General features: G+C 38.2%; 1 protein-coding gene across 5 annotated transcripts in view; it reads right to left on the reverse strand.

Annotated features, from left to right (window-relative positions):
• The window catches only part of ZNHIT6 (zinc finger HIT-type containing 6), a 40,506-nt gene that overhangs the window by 16,089 nt on the left and 6,682 nt on the right, over positions 1 to 17,735 (reverse strand). For all 5 annotated transcript variants that reach the window (XR_006414942.1, XM_044432371.1, XM_044432372.1 and 2 more), the window contains exons 5-8: positions 17,509 to 17,612; positions 9,910 to 9,978; positions 8,892 to 8,972; positions 8,579 to 8,659 (exon numbers count right to left, since the gene is read on the reverse strand). Coding sequence is in view for 4 of the 5 variants with exons in the window: in XM_044432371.1 (XP_044288306.1) it covers positions 8,579 to 8,659; positions 8,892 to 8,972; positions 9,910 to 9,978; positions 17,509 to 17,612 (335 nt within the window). In the remaining variant the exon portion in view is untranslated. The remainder of the gene's footprint in view (positions 1 to 8,578; positions 8,660 to 8,891; positions 8,973 to 9,909; positions 9,979 to 17,508; positions 17,613 to 17,735) is intronic.

The raw sequence follows: 17,735 nt of genomic DNA on the forward strand, positions 1-17,735 counted from the left end.
CAAGAGACCATAAAATAAAACATCTGAAAAAAAGAACAAATAAATTCTATTTACAATGCAGTCTTCTTTGGAGAGGAACATATTTTGATTGCATTACTGTAAAGCACAATGCCTACTGATAGTGTCATATGAGTAAAAATTAACAAGACCTTACAAACATCCAGATGTTCTACATCCAGTGAATGGAAAATGCCAAACCCAAAGCTAGCAAGTTCTTCAAAACGATCAAAAAGTGTCTCCAAGGTTCTCAAGAGCAAGTACATGAGAACAGACCTCCCACAGGAAGGTGTTATATTGATGCCCATATTAAGAAGGCTCTGTCTTGAGCCACTATCTACCATACCTCAGATGGCAAAGAACCTATAGAAAGAACTCATGTGAAGAGCTAAAGGTATAGGTATATCTATATGGGAGAAAGCAGCCCCAGCTGTTTAAAGAAAATAGCGTGGTAAGGTCAAAATCACCACTTTAAAAATGAATATGGTACTTAAAATAAGCCAAAATTAGCTTGGGATAGTCCCTGTGAAGAGCTTGGTCAATTGTATGGCAGATGTACTCTGAACCAGCTACAACTTTCTAAAGACAGCCCCATGTAGAGTATTAAGGTAAGCCAATCTGGATAACAGCAAAGTAAGTATTGCAGCTGTAGTTTTACAGACAAAGGGGAGACTTGGCATACCACTGAAAGCTTTAAAAAAGCACTCTGTCCTCGTCCACCACCTGAACATCCAAGAGCATCACCGAACCCAAGAATATACTCAGTCTTTAAAAAGAGTCAAACCCATCCATCAATTCTAGGGTCAGATTCCCAACTAGCAGGACTTTCAACTTGCTGTGACTTAAATGTTCATTTGTTCACCCTCATCCACTCTACCATTGCCTTATAACATCTACTCAGAATTTCTACTGTTCTCACAAGTTCGGATAAAAATGAGCAGGGTATCATTAGCATACTGACACCACACACCAAATCCCCAGCCATACCTTCCCAGAAGTTTCATGTAGATCAGCCCTTCGCAACCTGGTGGTTTTTAGAGGCATTTGGACTGCAACTCCCATAATTCCCATCCAGTAGGGCTATTGACTGGGAATTCTGTTGGGAGTCCAAACAGGTCTAGAAGGCACAAGGCTGGGGAAGGCTGATGCAGATAGATGCTAAATAGCATGACAGACCAGATGTAACCTTGTAGAAATGAATAAGGCAAGGCACCATCCCATTAGCACCATCCACTGGGGCTGGGAGCCCAGGAAAGAATGGAAGCACCAGGCCATTACCCCTAGGTCCAACCAGGTAAGGTAACCCAGAAGGGTATCAAGGCTGATAGTATCAAAAGCCAGAGAGAATGAAGGCCCCCTTCTTACTGAGGACTGAAAAGAAATAACTGAGCCAAAGGTAATTTGCTACCTTGATATATGAACTGAATGGTTAAAGGCTCCAGCAATAATTTAGAAGCCACACTCTAGGAGGGACAGATGTGCATGGGCTACAAGCAAAAGTTCTAATTTCAACAGAAAAATTACACTCTGGATGGCATAAGGGGTAAAGTGCAGCATCCAGTACATACACCTTAGACACTACACCATCCATAAATTGTCTTTCATTTAGTGACAATCATTTCTTGCCCTGCAAGAGTAGCAGTATGGCAACCTGCATCTCTATATTCCAGTCATTAAATTCTGTGTAATCACAGGAGAGTTTATAGAAGGTAGCAGTACAATGGGAGCTGAATCTCAGGAAAGCAGATGGTAGGAAAATATGCAATAAGTAAGGCACAATAGGAGGAAATATGAGAAGTAGTTAGGGAATCCCAGAAAACAGTGTAATCAAAACAAAGCAAGCACCACCATCACCCTCTCTCTCTCTCACACACACTTTCCTTTCCAAATGTAGTTTATGTTTAGTAGAGTTTCTAAGACCGTAAGACAAGCCATGCTGGATCAGACCAAAGGCCCATTTAGTCCAGTACTCCATATACAGAGTTGCAAGCCAGCTGCCCAAAGGATCCCTCAAGCAGGATTGGGGCAAGACCTCCATCTGCCCAAGCACCTCAGCAACTGATAAAGGAGGCAGCACACAGCCAGCACACAGTCAAAAAGAATCCTGAAAGGGGAGGAAGGTAGTCATGTCAGAGCAGATGCAAATACACTTAGAAAAAGACAGAATTTATGCAGAGAAATCTAGAAAAAAGCCAGTTCATGAAACATTACAGAAACAGGGGAGAAGAGAAAAATAATAATGGTCAGTCAACAAAGAGATGAGAAGGAAGAGAAGGAGATAAGTGAATTTTGAGAAATTTTGACATTCCTTTTGAAAATCTAGTTCCAATAAACACAAAGTATGTTGGTACACTTAAGAACTGACACTTTTAATAGTATCTTATTTCCTGGGGTACTTGGAGATTAATAATAAAGTAGTTTTATTTTACACAAAGAGGTAAATACAATCCTACATTATATTGTGAATGGAATAACAGGTTGGTAATATAATATGTGTATGCTGGGTACTTTGCTGAATTTACTGAAAGCATCAAACAATATTGCATCCAAGTCAGAAGTAATTTTAAAAACTCTGATGAGAAGATACAGAAAATGGCTAGATATGTCAAGCATACATGCTGGCTAAAAATACACTGGAGTATTTAGGTAGATAAGTAATTAGGATCAATGCTCAATAATCTAGGGACAGAACAATCAGAACATTTAAGTTATTGAATGGATTTATTTAAGATTTTAACTTAAATACAAAGTAAATGCACCATTCATGAATATCTGCCATGTTTATAGGTAAGAGGTAACTTATCTATTGTAGAGATGTAAAACCAGTTCAATACATTTCTTACTGTAACTAACTGTCTTGGTATTGGCCTCATAAAATCAGCTTCAGAGGTTTAACAATGATAATGGGGTCCAAATGTTATTATGGCACAGGAAGTTGGGCAATGTAATCATAATACTGTTTTCTATTCTGAAGATAATCACGAGTAAAGATGATTGAAGTTCTCATATGATTATTCATAAAGCAATATTTTATGTAGAAGAGATAATTTACATGTAGAAAAAAATGGCACTTTGACTACAAAGTTTCAGATAACAGCTCTAAAGATCAAATGCTACTCAAAAGGAATGCTTGAGGTATGTTGATGCCACCAGTACTGCCCAGATCTGTACTTGCACAAGCTCCGTGGAAGCATATACTTATATAGGAGGTGACGGACTTGACACTCTTGCAGCTGGGTATCACCACTCATGGGAAATTACTGGGATCAACATGAAACATATGCATGTTCACCAGTTAAGAGCTTAGTTATCATTAGTCTGGCATTTTTTGGAAGAGGCTGGGCGCCTAAGTCAGAAAGTTTAAAGATTATTTTTTACACTTGGTAAAAACACAGGAAAGAAAAGTTTTGATTCAAACATTGCAGATCCAGGAGCAGCTCTTGCTTACAAGTCTTGTTAATGTTTGATAAGGAATAAACTCAGAGATCATCTCAAGCCAGGGCATACCAATCCTCACCTTGCTTTTTTGCAGATACCTTTTAAACAGAGTCTTTGGCAATTCTGGGTTCATGTTTTTAGACTGTTAGATGCCCCAGGGATATGGCATCGAAAGTACTGGGTTCAAAACTTAGTGGGAATAAAAAGCTGATGCAATTGTAATTGCATAACTGTGCCATTTATGAACAAGAGCGTTTGGAACAGAAACACAGGTTCTTTAATCCACTGTGGGGAGAATGAAACTACTAAAAGAATAGTTATGCCATGTATTCATTTTATTTGGCATACATCCCTCCACAAATAACAGAAGGTTCAGGTTATTTTCTCAATTAATATACAATGGGGTACAAAACAAAGATCTTAAACTGTATTTTACCATTCCATTACAAGTCTTCACATTCTTACAAAGGTTTTATTTCCTGTCTGCTTGCCAAAAAGCCACTAACCCTTGAAAAACAAATATGTTCCAACTTCTCTGCCAAGGAAGGAAGGTCAAACATCTCTTAACAAGGTCAGAAGAACAGTTCTAGTTCATTTCTATCAGCAAGAGATAAACAGAGGGATTCCCTTTTGGCAAGCTGAAGTGGAAATAGTTTTGGGGTTTCTTTTCAACATCAACATATAAGATTTCACCCTCAAACCCATCAAAAGAAGCAATCCAAATAATTCTATTCCCAGTTATATCTTCTCACTCTAATACACTAGCTCAAATTCCACAACATCCTTTGAAGTATTTCTTCATAGCTCCATTATGAAGTTCTAGAAAGTCTGAAATTCATAAGCACTTTAACTCTGCTGCAGAAAGCCACCAATATTTCATCAAGATGGGTACAAAACACATACTTCAATGAATGTACTACTGATAACTTCATCTGTTCACTTTTTTTTGGTTTGGAAGCATACAGCTCTTAGCTGTAATTCCAATCTTTTACTTTGTACAGTATTGTTCTACCAAGAAAGTTAAATGTTAATTAACACAGGCTTTGTACCATGTCTTCCTTATATTATCAAGTTATAGAAAAGAGCTGAATTCTATCCACCACAGAAGTGTTAAAAACAAACACAGCAATCACCATGATTCAGCTAAAGTGATTCATGTGCAGAACCTGATATCTACATACACAGTTCTTCTGTTGGATTGGGAACTCCAGATGAAAATCCATTACCAAAAGTAAACTTGTATTAGCTTGTCACAGCAATTCCACACCCCTTGCCATAAAGAATCCAGTGGCCTCTTAAAGATTAAATTTACTATGGCATAAGCTGTTGGGGACATTGGCCACTTTAGTTGCATGTAATGTTAAACTTAATTTGGCAGATTTATATACACAAGCTGGGAGGCTGGGCAGGGTAAACAGTGAAGTCAGAGGGAATGGAAATGCAAGACTAACACAGATAATTACCACAAGTGTCATTCATAAAACATTGTTGGGTAATACTGCTGACATCACCACCCCAATGAACAGAAGAACACACAGAATGTTAATCAGACACAAATCTGAGTGCAGATGCTATTGATTTGCACCATATTGCTTTTGATTGTGTACATATTCAAATACACAACCCCAACCTATGTTCTGGTTCAGTCAGTGACATGCAAATGTTTTTAAATGTGTAACTAGAACTGGAGCAGCACCAGCACTGTTATACTGGCTAACTCACTGGAGACAATCAATCGGGTTTTTGACCAAATTACACATCTGACACTAGCTAACACATATTAAATATGCATTGAAATAAGCTGGAAATGAGTTCTATTGCTGAGAAAATGAGACAGAGGTAGTTAACTTATGCAGAAAGAAAATACTGACAGGAAATTAACACCAGAAATAAGAGCAAGGGCTCTGAAGCCCATTTCCACATTTAGAAATGCAAAGCTTTGTTATACTCACAGAATAATGACAGTTTAACAAACATTCACTTTTAAACAACACTGAAGGATTAGAATTAAATTAGGATTCAGTGGTAGAAATGCCTCACATATTAGAATGGATTTTCTAATCTAAAACTATAAGGTTAAGCTTAGATAAACCAAAAAGCATTGTGGATGCTTAAAAGGAAAACTAAACCTCAAAATTTCTATTTAGGAGAGCCCACATTTGAAAACTCCTCCTGTGTATATAATCTATACAACTGCTAAAATGCAATTAAATCAAACAGGAATAACAGTTGTAAACTTTAAGCTCTGAAGCCAATAGCATTAACAGAATGGATAACATACTTTAGTCTTTACATAGTTAAAAAAATATAAATTTCATTCAGGAAAGATGTCTATGTATGCCCTCTGTCCACATATATGAAGGAATCACACAGTTGAAGTGCCACTTCTGCAGGTAAATTTCAAGACTATACTGCATATTGCCCATTAGCTAGCATCAGAAGGATTGTACTGCTTCAGCCATGGAAGAATTAAGCAGCAGAAATCAGAAGTACCCATTTGTACGCTGCCACCGATACTAGAATTAGAAACGGATGATCAAATACACTTCTGCTCCCCTATCTGCACATAGTGAGTAATGATATTGATCAAAATAAAATCACCTTGAGATACTGTGTACAATATTGTTTATAGTATGAAAGGAAAGTAAATTACCATTGCAGGTTATGTAGTGAACAAATACAGATTCCAATAATTGTCGCTTTTAGACTGGAAGGAAGGTACATTTGGCACTAAATTATCTGCCAACTATATGATCCACACAATATTTAGGTAGCAACTCAACAGCAATATTCAAGTAAAACAAACTGAAATTCTTCACAAAATAAATAATATATATTACTAAGAGCAGGTACAGATGCAATTCTAGTCACTTGTTATAAGAGTTTATGGTCCACAGGGTTTAATGTTGAACCCTGTGCTTCAACATTACATCTGCACTGATGTTCACCAATGTTAACCCTAATCTTGGTCAGTCCTACCATCTCCTTGGGAAAATGAGGTGTACTTCCTCACTCAGATTGTATAATTTGCCTGTTTTTTCTTCCCTTTTCTTATTGGAAAAAGCACTAATTCTGCTCCATGAGGTCATTTTGAAGGCAGCCCAAGTATAAAGCATTACACAAAGATATTAATTTATTTTGAGAAGGACAAACATCTACTTCCAAAACAAATGTAACTAATTGGAAAAAATTTCCAGGTTGCTTCAGAATTTTTTTTTGGAATTGTTGCTTCCCAGAACAGAAGGAAGAGGAATAACGAATCACACACTAAATTATTAGATGGCTACTTCAGTAATTTACCCAGTTTCTGATCACTGGTACTCTGGACTTATCCAGGGAGAATGTTAACATTTCATAGCGTTCAACAAATCTGCTTACATGTTCTTTAAATGCTCCAGTATTTATTAATACTTAATGGTAATTTTAGGTGACAGCCCATTCTAAAAGGTCATTACCTTCATTTGTACAATATTCTTGTTATCACTCACATTTCAGAAATATCTTTTTGGGATTTTGAATTACAGGCAGTTTGTCACAAAACTGGAATCTTTCGGTGCACTCAGAATTCCACCCTATTCAAAAGTCCTTATTCTCAGGTAAGAGTGTACAGGATTGCCACCTGACGTGTTTAAATGCCATACGCCTCTAATCCCACTAGCCCACAAATGGCAGGCATTGCTCTCTCAAATTTTCCATGAATTACAGAAAAGGGGTAGAAGGGAGTTCAAAAATTTGCAGGAGCTAGGTATGTTCTCCCCTGAGATGGCTTTGTAAAAGCCAACACAAATGAAGGCAAGATCCAGTCCCGCCTCTCCAATGGCTTTGGCATGCATAGAGGAACCAGGGAAGGGCTTGTTTCAATTTACTTTCCAGAGAAGGCAAGGACAGCGGGCATCCCACTTGTACCTCGCTCCCTCCAATGCCTATGTGGGCACTGACAAAGGGCACAGCGGCAAGAGCACTAAGGAGGGTGAAGGTGCTCACTCTCTCACAGCCTGAGATGGGGGAATATTTCCTGTTGGTCTGTTATTTATTATTAAATATTTATTTAATAACAAAGAAAGGATTTGTTTCTCCCTTTCATCCAACATGAGTTGTGATACATTCATTCTCCACCTTCTAATCTCTAAGCTGTTTCAAACTCCCACCTTCCTCTTCTTTCCATTCTTTTTCTTCTGATTTGCTTGTGACTGAATTAGATCCTTCTTCATGTTGCACCTGTTATTTGGGAAGTCAGATGACCCATATTTATGGATTCCTTTGCGTATATGTCAGCTGTATAGATGGAATTTGCTGGACAAATTTCTGCTACTTGCCACCATTTCCAGAGCAGAAAGGAAATGAGGAGGAGGAACTTGCTTGGCTCAGAAGAGAGAAAAACCACTCACTGTGCATGGTCTGGACTGAAGCGATACCAGACAGGCATGCTACTGCTGGCTTTGGCTGCAAATGAGAGCCTTTCCTATTTAGCACTACTACCCACCCAGCACTAAATGAAGAATGAGGAGAGTTGTGGTTGCTGCTGCAGTAACAGAGGAGAAACAAATCCAAGTCTTGAACAAACAGAATGTCAACATTTCTGTATTCTCCAAAATTCTGGCACTGTAAAATAATAGCCAGCTCCACCAAGGAGGGAGGGGCATGGTTAAATAATAACCAGCTCCATCAAGGAGGGATTGGTTGACTCTTATTTCATTTGGCCAGGAGAGGAAAGGGAATAACCATGACCACAAGTAATGGCCAGCTAGTAAGCCAAAGTTCTGTCGACCACTGTTCAAGGGACAGGATTTAGGAAAGACAGTGCAGTGAAACTATCCAGATCTCTACCACTGTTGTGCATTACACAGTGCCTCATGCAAAGAAGTTTTGTTGTTGTTCTCCACATCATTACTTTTGAATATTGTTGAAATAAACACCCAGTGAAACACAATGGCCCATCTTAAACATGGCAGAGCATCACACATGCCCTTTCTGGTCTCAGTTTTGGATAAGCACTATGTCAGCACCAATGTTAACTAAGGATACCATCTCTCTTTAGAGTTTTTGAATCTGATCTCTATGCAGCCATCCTGTTACCCATAATATATTTGAAAATGCAGTTTACCTTCATAAACACAATAGCCAAAGATAAACTCATTCTTACCTGATGGAACTGTTTGGCCTCTTTTCTACTTTCATTAGAATCTGTATGTCTGACTTAGGGGATATTGCATAGATTTTTAATCTAAATGAAAAGACAGAACATTTGATTAATCCTGCCAGATAACATATAGTTTGTAAAAATGTTGCAGCTGAGAGACAACTACCAAAATAATATGCTTTCTGTTTTGAATAGATTTAAACATTTTAAAATATTTTAGGCTGTTCCTTCACCACCAAAGCCAATGGCATAAGACACATTACAGACATACCAATACACCATAAAGTTTGAATTGAAATTATCTAAGAGTACATACCTTTGATAAATTACAGGATTGGATTCGTGTGCATCAATGTAGGGCTTAAGAATGTCACACAATGGTTTATCATCTGGCACCCTTTCCCAAGAAGACAAAAGTGTATCAGACAGAACGCATAACATTTGCAAGAACAGCAAATCAGCCATTGTCTAGATGACACTGAAAATTGCAGATTCATAAGCCCCAGTATTATAGTAATCAAAAAGACTATATCACAAGGTCAAATAAACATTTGAGAAGGGTGGATGTCTCTTTTTACCTTGATTCAAGAATTGCAGGGATTGTTCTAGCAGAGGCAAGAATGGAAAAGCTCATGATATCCAGCCGCTGTCTGCAGTTCATGAGAAGTTTATGCCCTCTCTAGCCTAGCCCCACTCCCTTTCTCTTCACCACTAATTTTGCAAAGTTTTCCAGCTTTTGTGCAGAATTTTTTCCATTCTCAAAGCTGAGGTGGCTCTCTTAAGCTAAGCCATTGTAAATGAAAAATTTAAGTTTTTTTTCTTTTTGTATTTTGGCCCTGCTCCTTTTCTCTTTGTCACCACTGAAAAAGAGCATCTCCAATTGAATTTAACCCTCAGACTAAAAGAGGTTCTCCATCACTCTGCTTAGGACTTTTTTCAATGAAAAGAGTGATCAAAACTCATGCTCCAAAGTGGGGGAACTCACCAACATTTTTGAACACATGTTCTAATGGAAGATTTACCTTCCCTCCATTTTAACATTTGGAGATGATGGAAGGAAAAAAACCCACAGTGAATGACAGCTTTTATGAAGCAAAATACCAAACAGACTGCAATACAACATATATTCATGCATCACAACACATACATTAAGTATTTTTAATTATCTAAGAACAACCTTCACAACTTGGTGCCCTCCAATTTAGTCCAGCACATCTGGAGAGCTCTAGATTAGGGAAGGCTGCTCTAAAATTCCATAATGGTAAAACAGAATACAGCAACAGATGTTTAAGTTTCATATTACAGAGCTCCTGCTGACAAAAATATTCATATACCTTTTTTCTGTAAATGTAGCATCACTGTGAGGAAATACAAGCTTCAAATGCCAATAGAACTTGTGTTCCCTGAAATAAAACCAATACAGACACTCAATGCTTTCTTATGTAAACTACTGATTAGAATAGCAATTGCTAGGGTTCTACTAGAGAGGGATTCCAAACAGAAAAGAGGTTGGGGAAAAAGTATTAATATTTATTTATTTATTAAAACATTTTTATGCCGCCCCATTCGCCGAAGCCTCGGGGCGGCTTACAACAATAAGTTAAAAAATAACTATAACATTAAATTAAAAAAATATAAACATTAAGTTAAAAATACAAAAATACCAACATAAAATAAGCCACCCTGGCTAGATAAAATCCGATAACATTAACAATTAAAATGCCGCTTAAATAAAAAGGTCTTCGCCTGGCGCCGAAAAACAAATAACGACGGCGCCAGGCGGACCTCTCTGGGGAGCGCATTCCATAACTTAGGCGCCACCGCAGAGAAAGCCCTCCTCCGAGTACCCACCCTCCTAATTTCTTTCACGGAGGGTTCCCGGAGAAGGGCCTCTCCCGCCGATCTCAAGGGGCGGCCGGGCATATATGGATGTAAGCGCTCCTTCAGGTAATATCATCACACAGCTTCTTCATATGATCAGATGTGCAGGTAACAAACTTTTAAATTGCTTCCATCTAACATTTATTTACACAACTATAATTTAATCAATACTGAGCAGAATTAAATGTGACAGTACACTTGCAAACACACTTCCTTTGCTTTCTGTGTGGTTTAAACTTTATAAATGCTGCTTTTCTGAGATCTGAGATGTGAAAATACTTCTTCACATACAAGCCTATATATAAGCACAAGTATCAAGTGTAAAGGACCCTACAATAGCACATGAAAACAATAGTTATGCCATAGCAATGGTACTTCGATCACTGGACAAATAAAATAATATTCAGTTGAATCTATCTGGTCACAAATGCATGCACAACAGCAAAACACTGGAGCAATCTATCACTATGTACAAAAGATATCTAAGCCAGTTGGATTGTAAAGCACAATAATGAGCACAATATTTTGCAAAATTTACATGAAGATCAAGATGTAGGTTTGCTAGAAAAGATACATTACTAGAGTGTCTGATGTAAAATAGTAGGCAATGTCATGCTCACCAAGATGCTTAAATTAATACATTTTCTTAATTGAAACTGAGAGCACTTCTAAGCAAAGTGAATACCTCCAGCTGCCGCACCCTCATTTCCCATGAATACTAAATGAGGTATTTTGTATATTGAAGCTTGGACTTCACCTCTGCCTTGTGCACAATTATTTGGGCAAGTTACTTAAGCTTTCTAACTAACACTGCTTCCTATTAAATTCATTTTATGGTGGTGCTCATGACAGTTTTCAGACTACCAAAAATACCCACATGTCCCAGAAAGATTGCTTATCTTTATTGTAAAAAAATTAACTTTTAGAAGGGAAAAAATAAAGGATCTGGTTTTTGGAAGGGGATTTTCAGCATAATGTGAAATAAGATTGCCAGCAGGGGGAGACAGAAGCAATTGTGCAGCTGGGAAGGGACTACATTAAAAATGTATGAAAAAGGAAAGATGCTGGAAAGATGGAGGGATGAAAAAAAAGAAGAGTCTGGAGTTCAGGAAAGCAAAATTATGGGCAAGGGACAAATGACATGTCAAGGACTGCTGAAAAGAAACAGATGAATATATGAAGGAGTAGTGTGGGGGCAGGGAAAATGGAGAATGAGAGCATGAGGGGAGCAAGCAGAACAAGAGAGAGAAAAGTGAGAAAAACCCATGGAAACAAGGAAATATACCAGCTAAATATACTAGTAATGGAAGTGTAACTGATCTAGTTCTAAGTGTTAATGCTGACAAGACTGGGGAGTCTCAGGGCACTCTGATCGCAGCCAAAAATTCAAAATGTGTCTCAGTGCCTTTCTTCTATACAGGGCAAGTATAATCCTTTTTATTATATTTATTACCCTGAGTATTTATACCCTGCTCTTTTCCTGCAGGGAACACAAGGCAGCATTCACAATGCTTCTCTCCATTTTATCCCTACAGCCATGTGAAGTAGGTTAGTCAGAGTCAGTGACTGGTCCAAATTCTCTTAGCTTTAGGGGTAAGTGGGGACTAGAACCTGGCTCTTCCCAGTTCTAGTCCAATATTCTGAGCAGTGAATATGTGGCCACCTCACAAAAACTGGGATTTCGCCAAATGTCCATACACGATCCCTGTTTGAAACCTCTATCCAAGAGTAAGGGTAGGCAATTTGTGGGTCTTCAACTGTTTTGGCCTATAACTTGCATCATGCTCCACCATGGGCTATACTGGCTGGGCTAATAAGAGTTCTAGGCCAAAACATCTGGAAAGGCACAGGTTGTCCCTATCATCGGCAGACTTGCTGTGGATTTTCAGGTGCAACTCATTAAGTGAGAAAGCAGCACTCTGAGTGGTAAATGCAATGCCCATGTGGTAATACACATCTCGTTTTAGGTATGTAAGAAAAGACTGCCAAGGGGTTCTCCAAATAGTGTTTCTGCACTCCTAATCCAGTATGTTCCTCCTATCATACATTCATGTGCCTGTAAGACAGATGGTGAATCTTAAGCATGCTGAGGTATCTCTAAAAACATTTGAGATCTCTTTGTGCATATAGCTCTTAGGTAATCCAGTAAAACCTTGCTGGTAGTTGTTAAAAGCTGTAAAATCGGTCATGCAGGACCAGCAAAGGAAGTACTTCCTCAAGCTGAATGAAAAGCATTGAATCACTGAGGAGAGAGGGGGCATTTTTCCAATCTGAAAAATGGAATGTGAATGTATAGCACACACAAGAGGAGTAGTTGCTTTAGAGTAATTGCTTTCCAAAGGTGATATAGGCCTCTCTAGGATTTATTTAGCCCTCATCATTTGTTTGACCAAGTATGATTCCTTTCCATTCTATGAATTAACAAACATATAAAGAATATGAATCCACCCTACTCATAGGCCTTTCTAATCCACAACACACAGAAATCTGAGTGCAGATCCCATTCAGGCTGTTTAAACAAAGCAAGACCAGACCAGACCATTCAAAATACACAAACTGCACATTAGCTTTTGTTTCACTGCAAAAGACATGAAAACTGTGCTGGGAGCAGTTCAGAGCACTTCTGAACTGACCATCCCTGCAATTAGTGAACAGTGGTACTCACCTGCTTTTGTAACTTTTTTTTTACCATTATGTTTTTATTTGTTATCTCAGTGGTAGGGTACTTGCTTTGCATTCAAAAGGTCCCAAGTTCAATTTATGGCTTCTTCAGAAAGGGCTAGAAAATAATCAATCGTTCCTGAAGTCTTGCTATATCATTGCCTGGCAGTGTCACCAGTACTGGACTAGACAGACCTATAAGCTAGTACCCTATGTTACTATCTACATAGGGGGAGAGCTAACAGTTGAATAAACTTGACATTAAATAAGCCATGGGCAACCTGGAGTCTTCCAGATGTTCTTGGGCTCCAATCCCTATCAACCCAAGTCAGTGATGGGATGGGATGACAGGAACTAAAGTGCAGTGACTTATGGAAAAGCTCTCCTATCCTTGCATTAAACCACTCATTTAATAGAATCATTGGCACATGGCATGAATTACTTGTGGCTATTTGCTTCATGCCCTGTACCCCATTCTCACCCTTTCGCTTGAAGAATCCTACCTTTGGTTGACAAAGGGGAAATTAGCAACTATTTACTTGAGTCTGGGAAATTTAACCAAGAATTCACAGGATCATCACAGAACCAGGCCTAACTATGGGGGGTTTTTTTTTAAATGAAAAAGAGTAATCAGAAGTTATGAAAAAGATGAAAATTTTGGAAACATTAACCACAAGTTATGTGTGCCAAGTGCTGCATTCACATGGGTGTTAGTAGAAAAAAGTTAAGCCGAAGTAATTATGAATGGATTTGTTCTTCTTTTAACTAGTGATTATTTATTTGTGTTCATGTAATCGTGTATCATAAGTTCACTGGACATGGGCCACTATATGCTAAGCATCTGTTATTTAGCCAGGATAATCATGAGCTCCTGAGGGGATCTATCTATGATGTTGTGAAAAATAATGCTGAGGTATGTTAAGAGCAACAGTGAAGCCACAGGAATGGCATGTTATAGCTACCACACAAACATAATTACATGCAAATATATTCCTTAATTCTGTGCTAATCTGAACCTTTATTTTAAAAAGAAGTAAGATAAAATACTTGGTAACATTTTCAAATGAGGCAACTCATATTCAGAAACCTCTAGTGCTACTTGAAATATGCAAATTCTTAAGAAATAGCCTACTTTCCTGCACAAAGCCTCCAAGTCATCTTGCTCTATACCAGTAAAATGAATGGAAGAGCTACAGAAGTAGGCAAACGGTGAAGCAGTGTTCATCCTTGAACCTGTGAACTGAATTATAGCCCTGCATAATTCATTTTTCAGTAACCTAGACCCCTGTAGAATTTTATATTTCTCCTAGGCTTCTGTAAACAACACAGATCCAGCCTAATTAAATGATTACAGTCTCCTGTGAAAACCCTCAAATCTCATTAAAGTAAATTAATGCTGAGAGTTTTATGACACACCATTCACTGAAGCGTCAATATAACAGAGTGGATGTTCTTACATCATGAGGCACTGGGGTGAGAAAGGGGGCTTTAGTAAAGCTTAGTTAGGTGACACTAACCATCCAACAGAGATTTGACAGATAAGCAAGGAAAGTCCTGTTAACTTTACTGGGAGTTCAACGAGTTCTTAATCATCATACTTTGTGAAACAAGTCAATTCACGAAGAAATGACTGAAGCACATTTTCATCTGACACATACAGGCTTCTACTAGAGACTTCAGAACAGCAGAAGAAACTAATCCATAACATTTGCTGTAATGCTCAAACACACTGCAGCAGAATTAGGAGCCGCAGGAAAAGAAACTGTGCTCCTGTGATGATTCAATTGTTTCTATTTCTCAAGATTTTTCTGGAACTATTTAGTAAACATTTACAAGAATGACTGAGATGTAACTCAGAGTATCCAGATCTAAGAATCTGTCTAAAATGTATGCTTACCATGCATCCAGATCAACATGAATACAACATGAATAGAATACATGCTGAAGGCCAGGCTTTCATACATGTTCTGAAATTGGCAATCAGTGACCACAATTGTTTTGACATCATGGCTTCTAATTCCCAAATGCATTTTTAAACTAGGCTTCCCTTGGTCAGTTCCTTATTGTGTCACACCTTTGTACATATTTTGTATGTGTTGAGTGACACTTTTGGTGGTGGGCATGTGTTTTCACTGTGAAGATAACATTTTGCCTTCATTCTGCTGACTGAAGAAACCCTAATTAGCAAAGATCATTATCATAATAGCTATCCAGGTTAAGGCAAACTAATCTATTTTTTGCAAGAGGAAGAAGGAACAACAACTGTGTATGCAAGCAGGTTTAATATGCCTGCTTGTGTAATTCTGCACAAAAGTTTTAAACTAACCTGCCATGTGTATAAGAATTACAGCTGAGAACTGATATAATCTGAGGGTTAGAAATATTTCAGGTTTTTAGCAGCCAACATTTTAGGGGGTCATCATTTGCTTTAGGTTCCAACAATGATCCTGGGGATGAGTGGGACATCTTTTTAACCAAGTATCTGGGACTTTTCCTTCCTTGGAAACCTGGATTTCCAACTGTTCATTGTAGCACAGTGTAGCAAATAATATGTCAATTAGAACTGGGGAGAACCTGCTTCAAATATTTACTAAGTCTTGAAGCTCAGTAAGTTAAATCTGTTCAACTTATTTCAGAGAATAAAAGGGGATAGCAGAGGGTTGAGGATAAGAACCATATATACTACCCTACACCATTTCTAGGAAACCAGCTTCTTTGCATCTGTGATGAATGCATGCATGTGGCTATAAACTGTGGCTATACACTGCTGCAGCTACATTCCACAACTGAAGTGTGCTCTTGCTACAGAGACCAATAGATGCAATTAATACTGGCAATATGTTTTACATCCCACAAGTTAGAGTTAAATGACATTTTTGCATGTTCTTTATATTCAAATATAGAATTCTCCCAAGCAGTTCAGAAAGTATATGTTTAACATAATACAATTAAATGGTCTTGCTTGCTAATTACTTGCAAGCACATTACTGCTGGGAAATCTGTAGCTACTATTTTGCACGAGAGACATCTACTGGTTTGTAACTGAAATGCCACCTTTAATTTTCATCACCTTCTGTAAACAAGAGAAATGACATAATCTAGAGCACCTTTCAACAGCACCCAAGAGCTTCTAATTGACTATTAATATCAATATTTTCGGATGATTATACTGATTGCAAGAGCAACCCTCCCAATTAATTTGTCATAAACCACCCATATAAATCAGCTGACTGACTGGGAATTGTAAGTAACTGAGGTCAGTAGTGAGCAGGATCCACCTGTATCAGAGAAGCAAAACAAGATGATGTCTCAAAAGACCATAAAACACAGTTTGTTTTCAAAAAGGTATTAATTTTTCAGTTCCAAGACTCCTAAATAAGGACTATTTGATTCCAAGAATAGTTTCTCTCAGCATGATTCTAGGGATTTAATACTTGCACCTGAAAACTAGTGTGCTGTCTCATTCATACACCTAGTGCAGTATCCAGTATTGCCTATATGTAAGCGCAACTCACCACAAGTGCAAGGGGAAGCTAATAAGTCTTACATTATTTGGGCCAAAAGCTAAAACGCTAGCTTTCAGAACAGGGCAGAAATGAGCTCCACTGACCTACTACTCTCTCTTGGAAATCTTGGTTCACTCTATCTTGGCTGCTTTAAGAAGTGCTCCCTTTCATACTTGTGGGTGCTGCAGGCGCAAGAGGAGGACCAAAGTCACGGCAGCAGCGGCAATATCGCTGCATGTTGCTCCTCTCTTAAGGTACAAACCTAGGGAAATTTAGACACAAAAAAGCCTACATCTCCCATCATGCTGGGTACTGTAAGCCTTCTTTCTATCTAAACTTGCACGGGATTGCACCCTTAGGGATAGTTTACTGGTTCATAAATATTGAGTTTGAGGAGGCCTACATATGCTGGGAACAGATTAAGCTGAGAATGGTCCATGAGTTGTGTTTTATGGTCTACCACACATCTGACAACCTATGTGTTCCAGCAATTCTATGCAGATAGCAAAAACAAGTGAATTGAGCATATGGTGAGTGACTATTTGGCTGGTGAGTTAGTATTAGCTCAGCAGATCACAAGCTGAGCAGAACTGGCTCAGAATGAAGAATTTTGCTGAATTATCCCCCTACTACACAGTGTCACACAGAGGTGTTAGACCGGAGCTCAGGAGATCTGTATTTTGAGTCCCCATTCGGTCATGGACAGCATAAAAATTAAATGACTTAATTAATGATGGTCACTGAGCCATTCATTGACTCTTAGCCTAAACTCTAACACAAAGAAGAAGAAATAAGAGAATTAAGCACACTACCTTGAATTCTTTGGAGAAAAAATGTGGGATATAAATATAATAAAATAAATGTAAACATTAACTTGAAACTTACTTATTGCTAAAATATGTAGAATTCTCTCGCCTCTTTGTGAAACCAATTGGTAAAGTCTGCAGGCAAATGCTATACCTTCGTGCTCTGTTTTTCAAAAAGTTGACCTGATTGGAGAAGTAAAAGTGAGAAAGGATTACTTACCGTTCCAAAACCTAAGGTGATAATTTGGATTCAATGATAAACCACAGTTTAGCATTTCAAGAACAAGATATAGTCAGCCTCAGGTT

Source organism: Varanus komodoensis, unplaced genomic scaffold, assembly GCF_004798865.1.
Source record: "Varanus komodoensis strain SLA01 unplaced genomic scaffold, ASM479886v1 scaffold24, whole genome shotgun sequence".
NCBI lineage: Eukaryota > Metazoa > Chordata > Lepidosauria > Squamata > Varanidae > Varanus > Varanus komodoensis.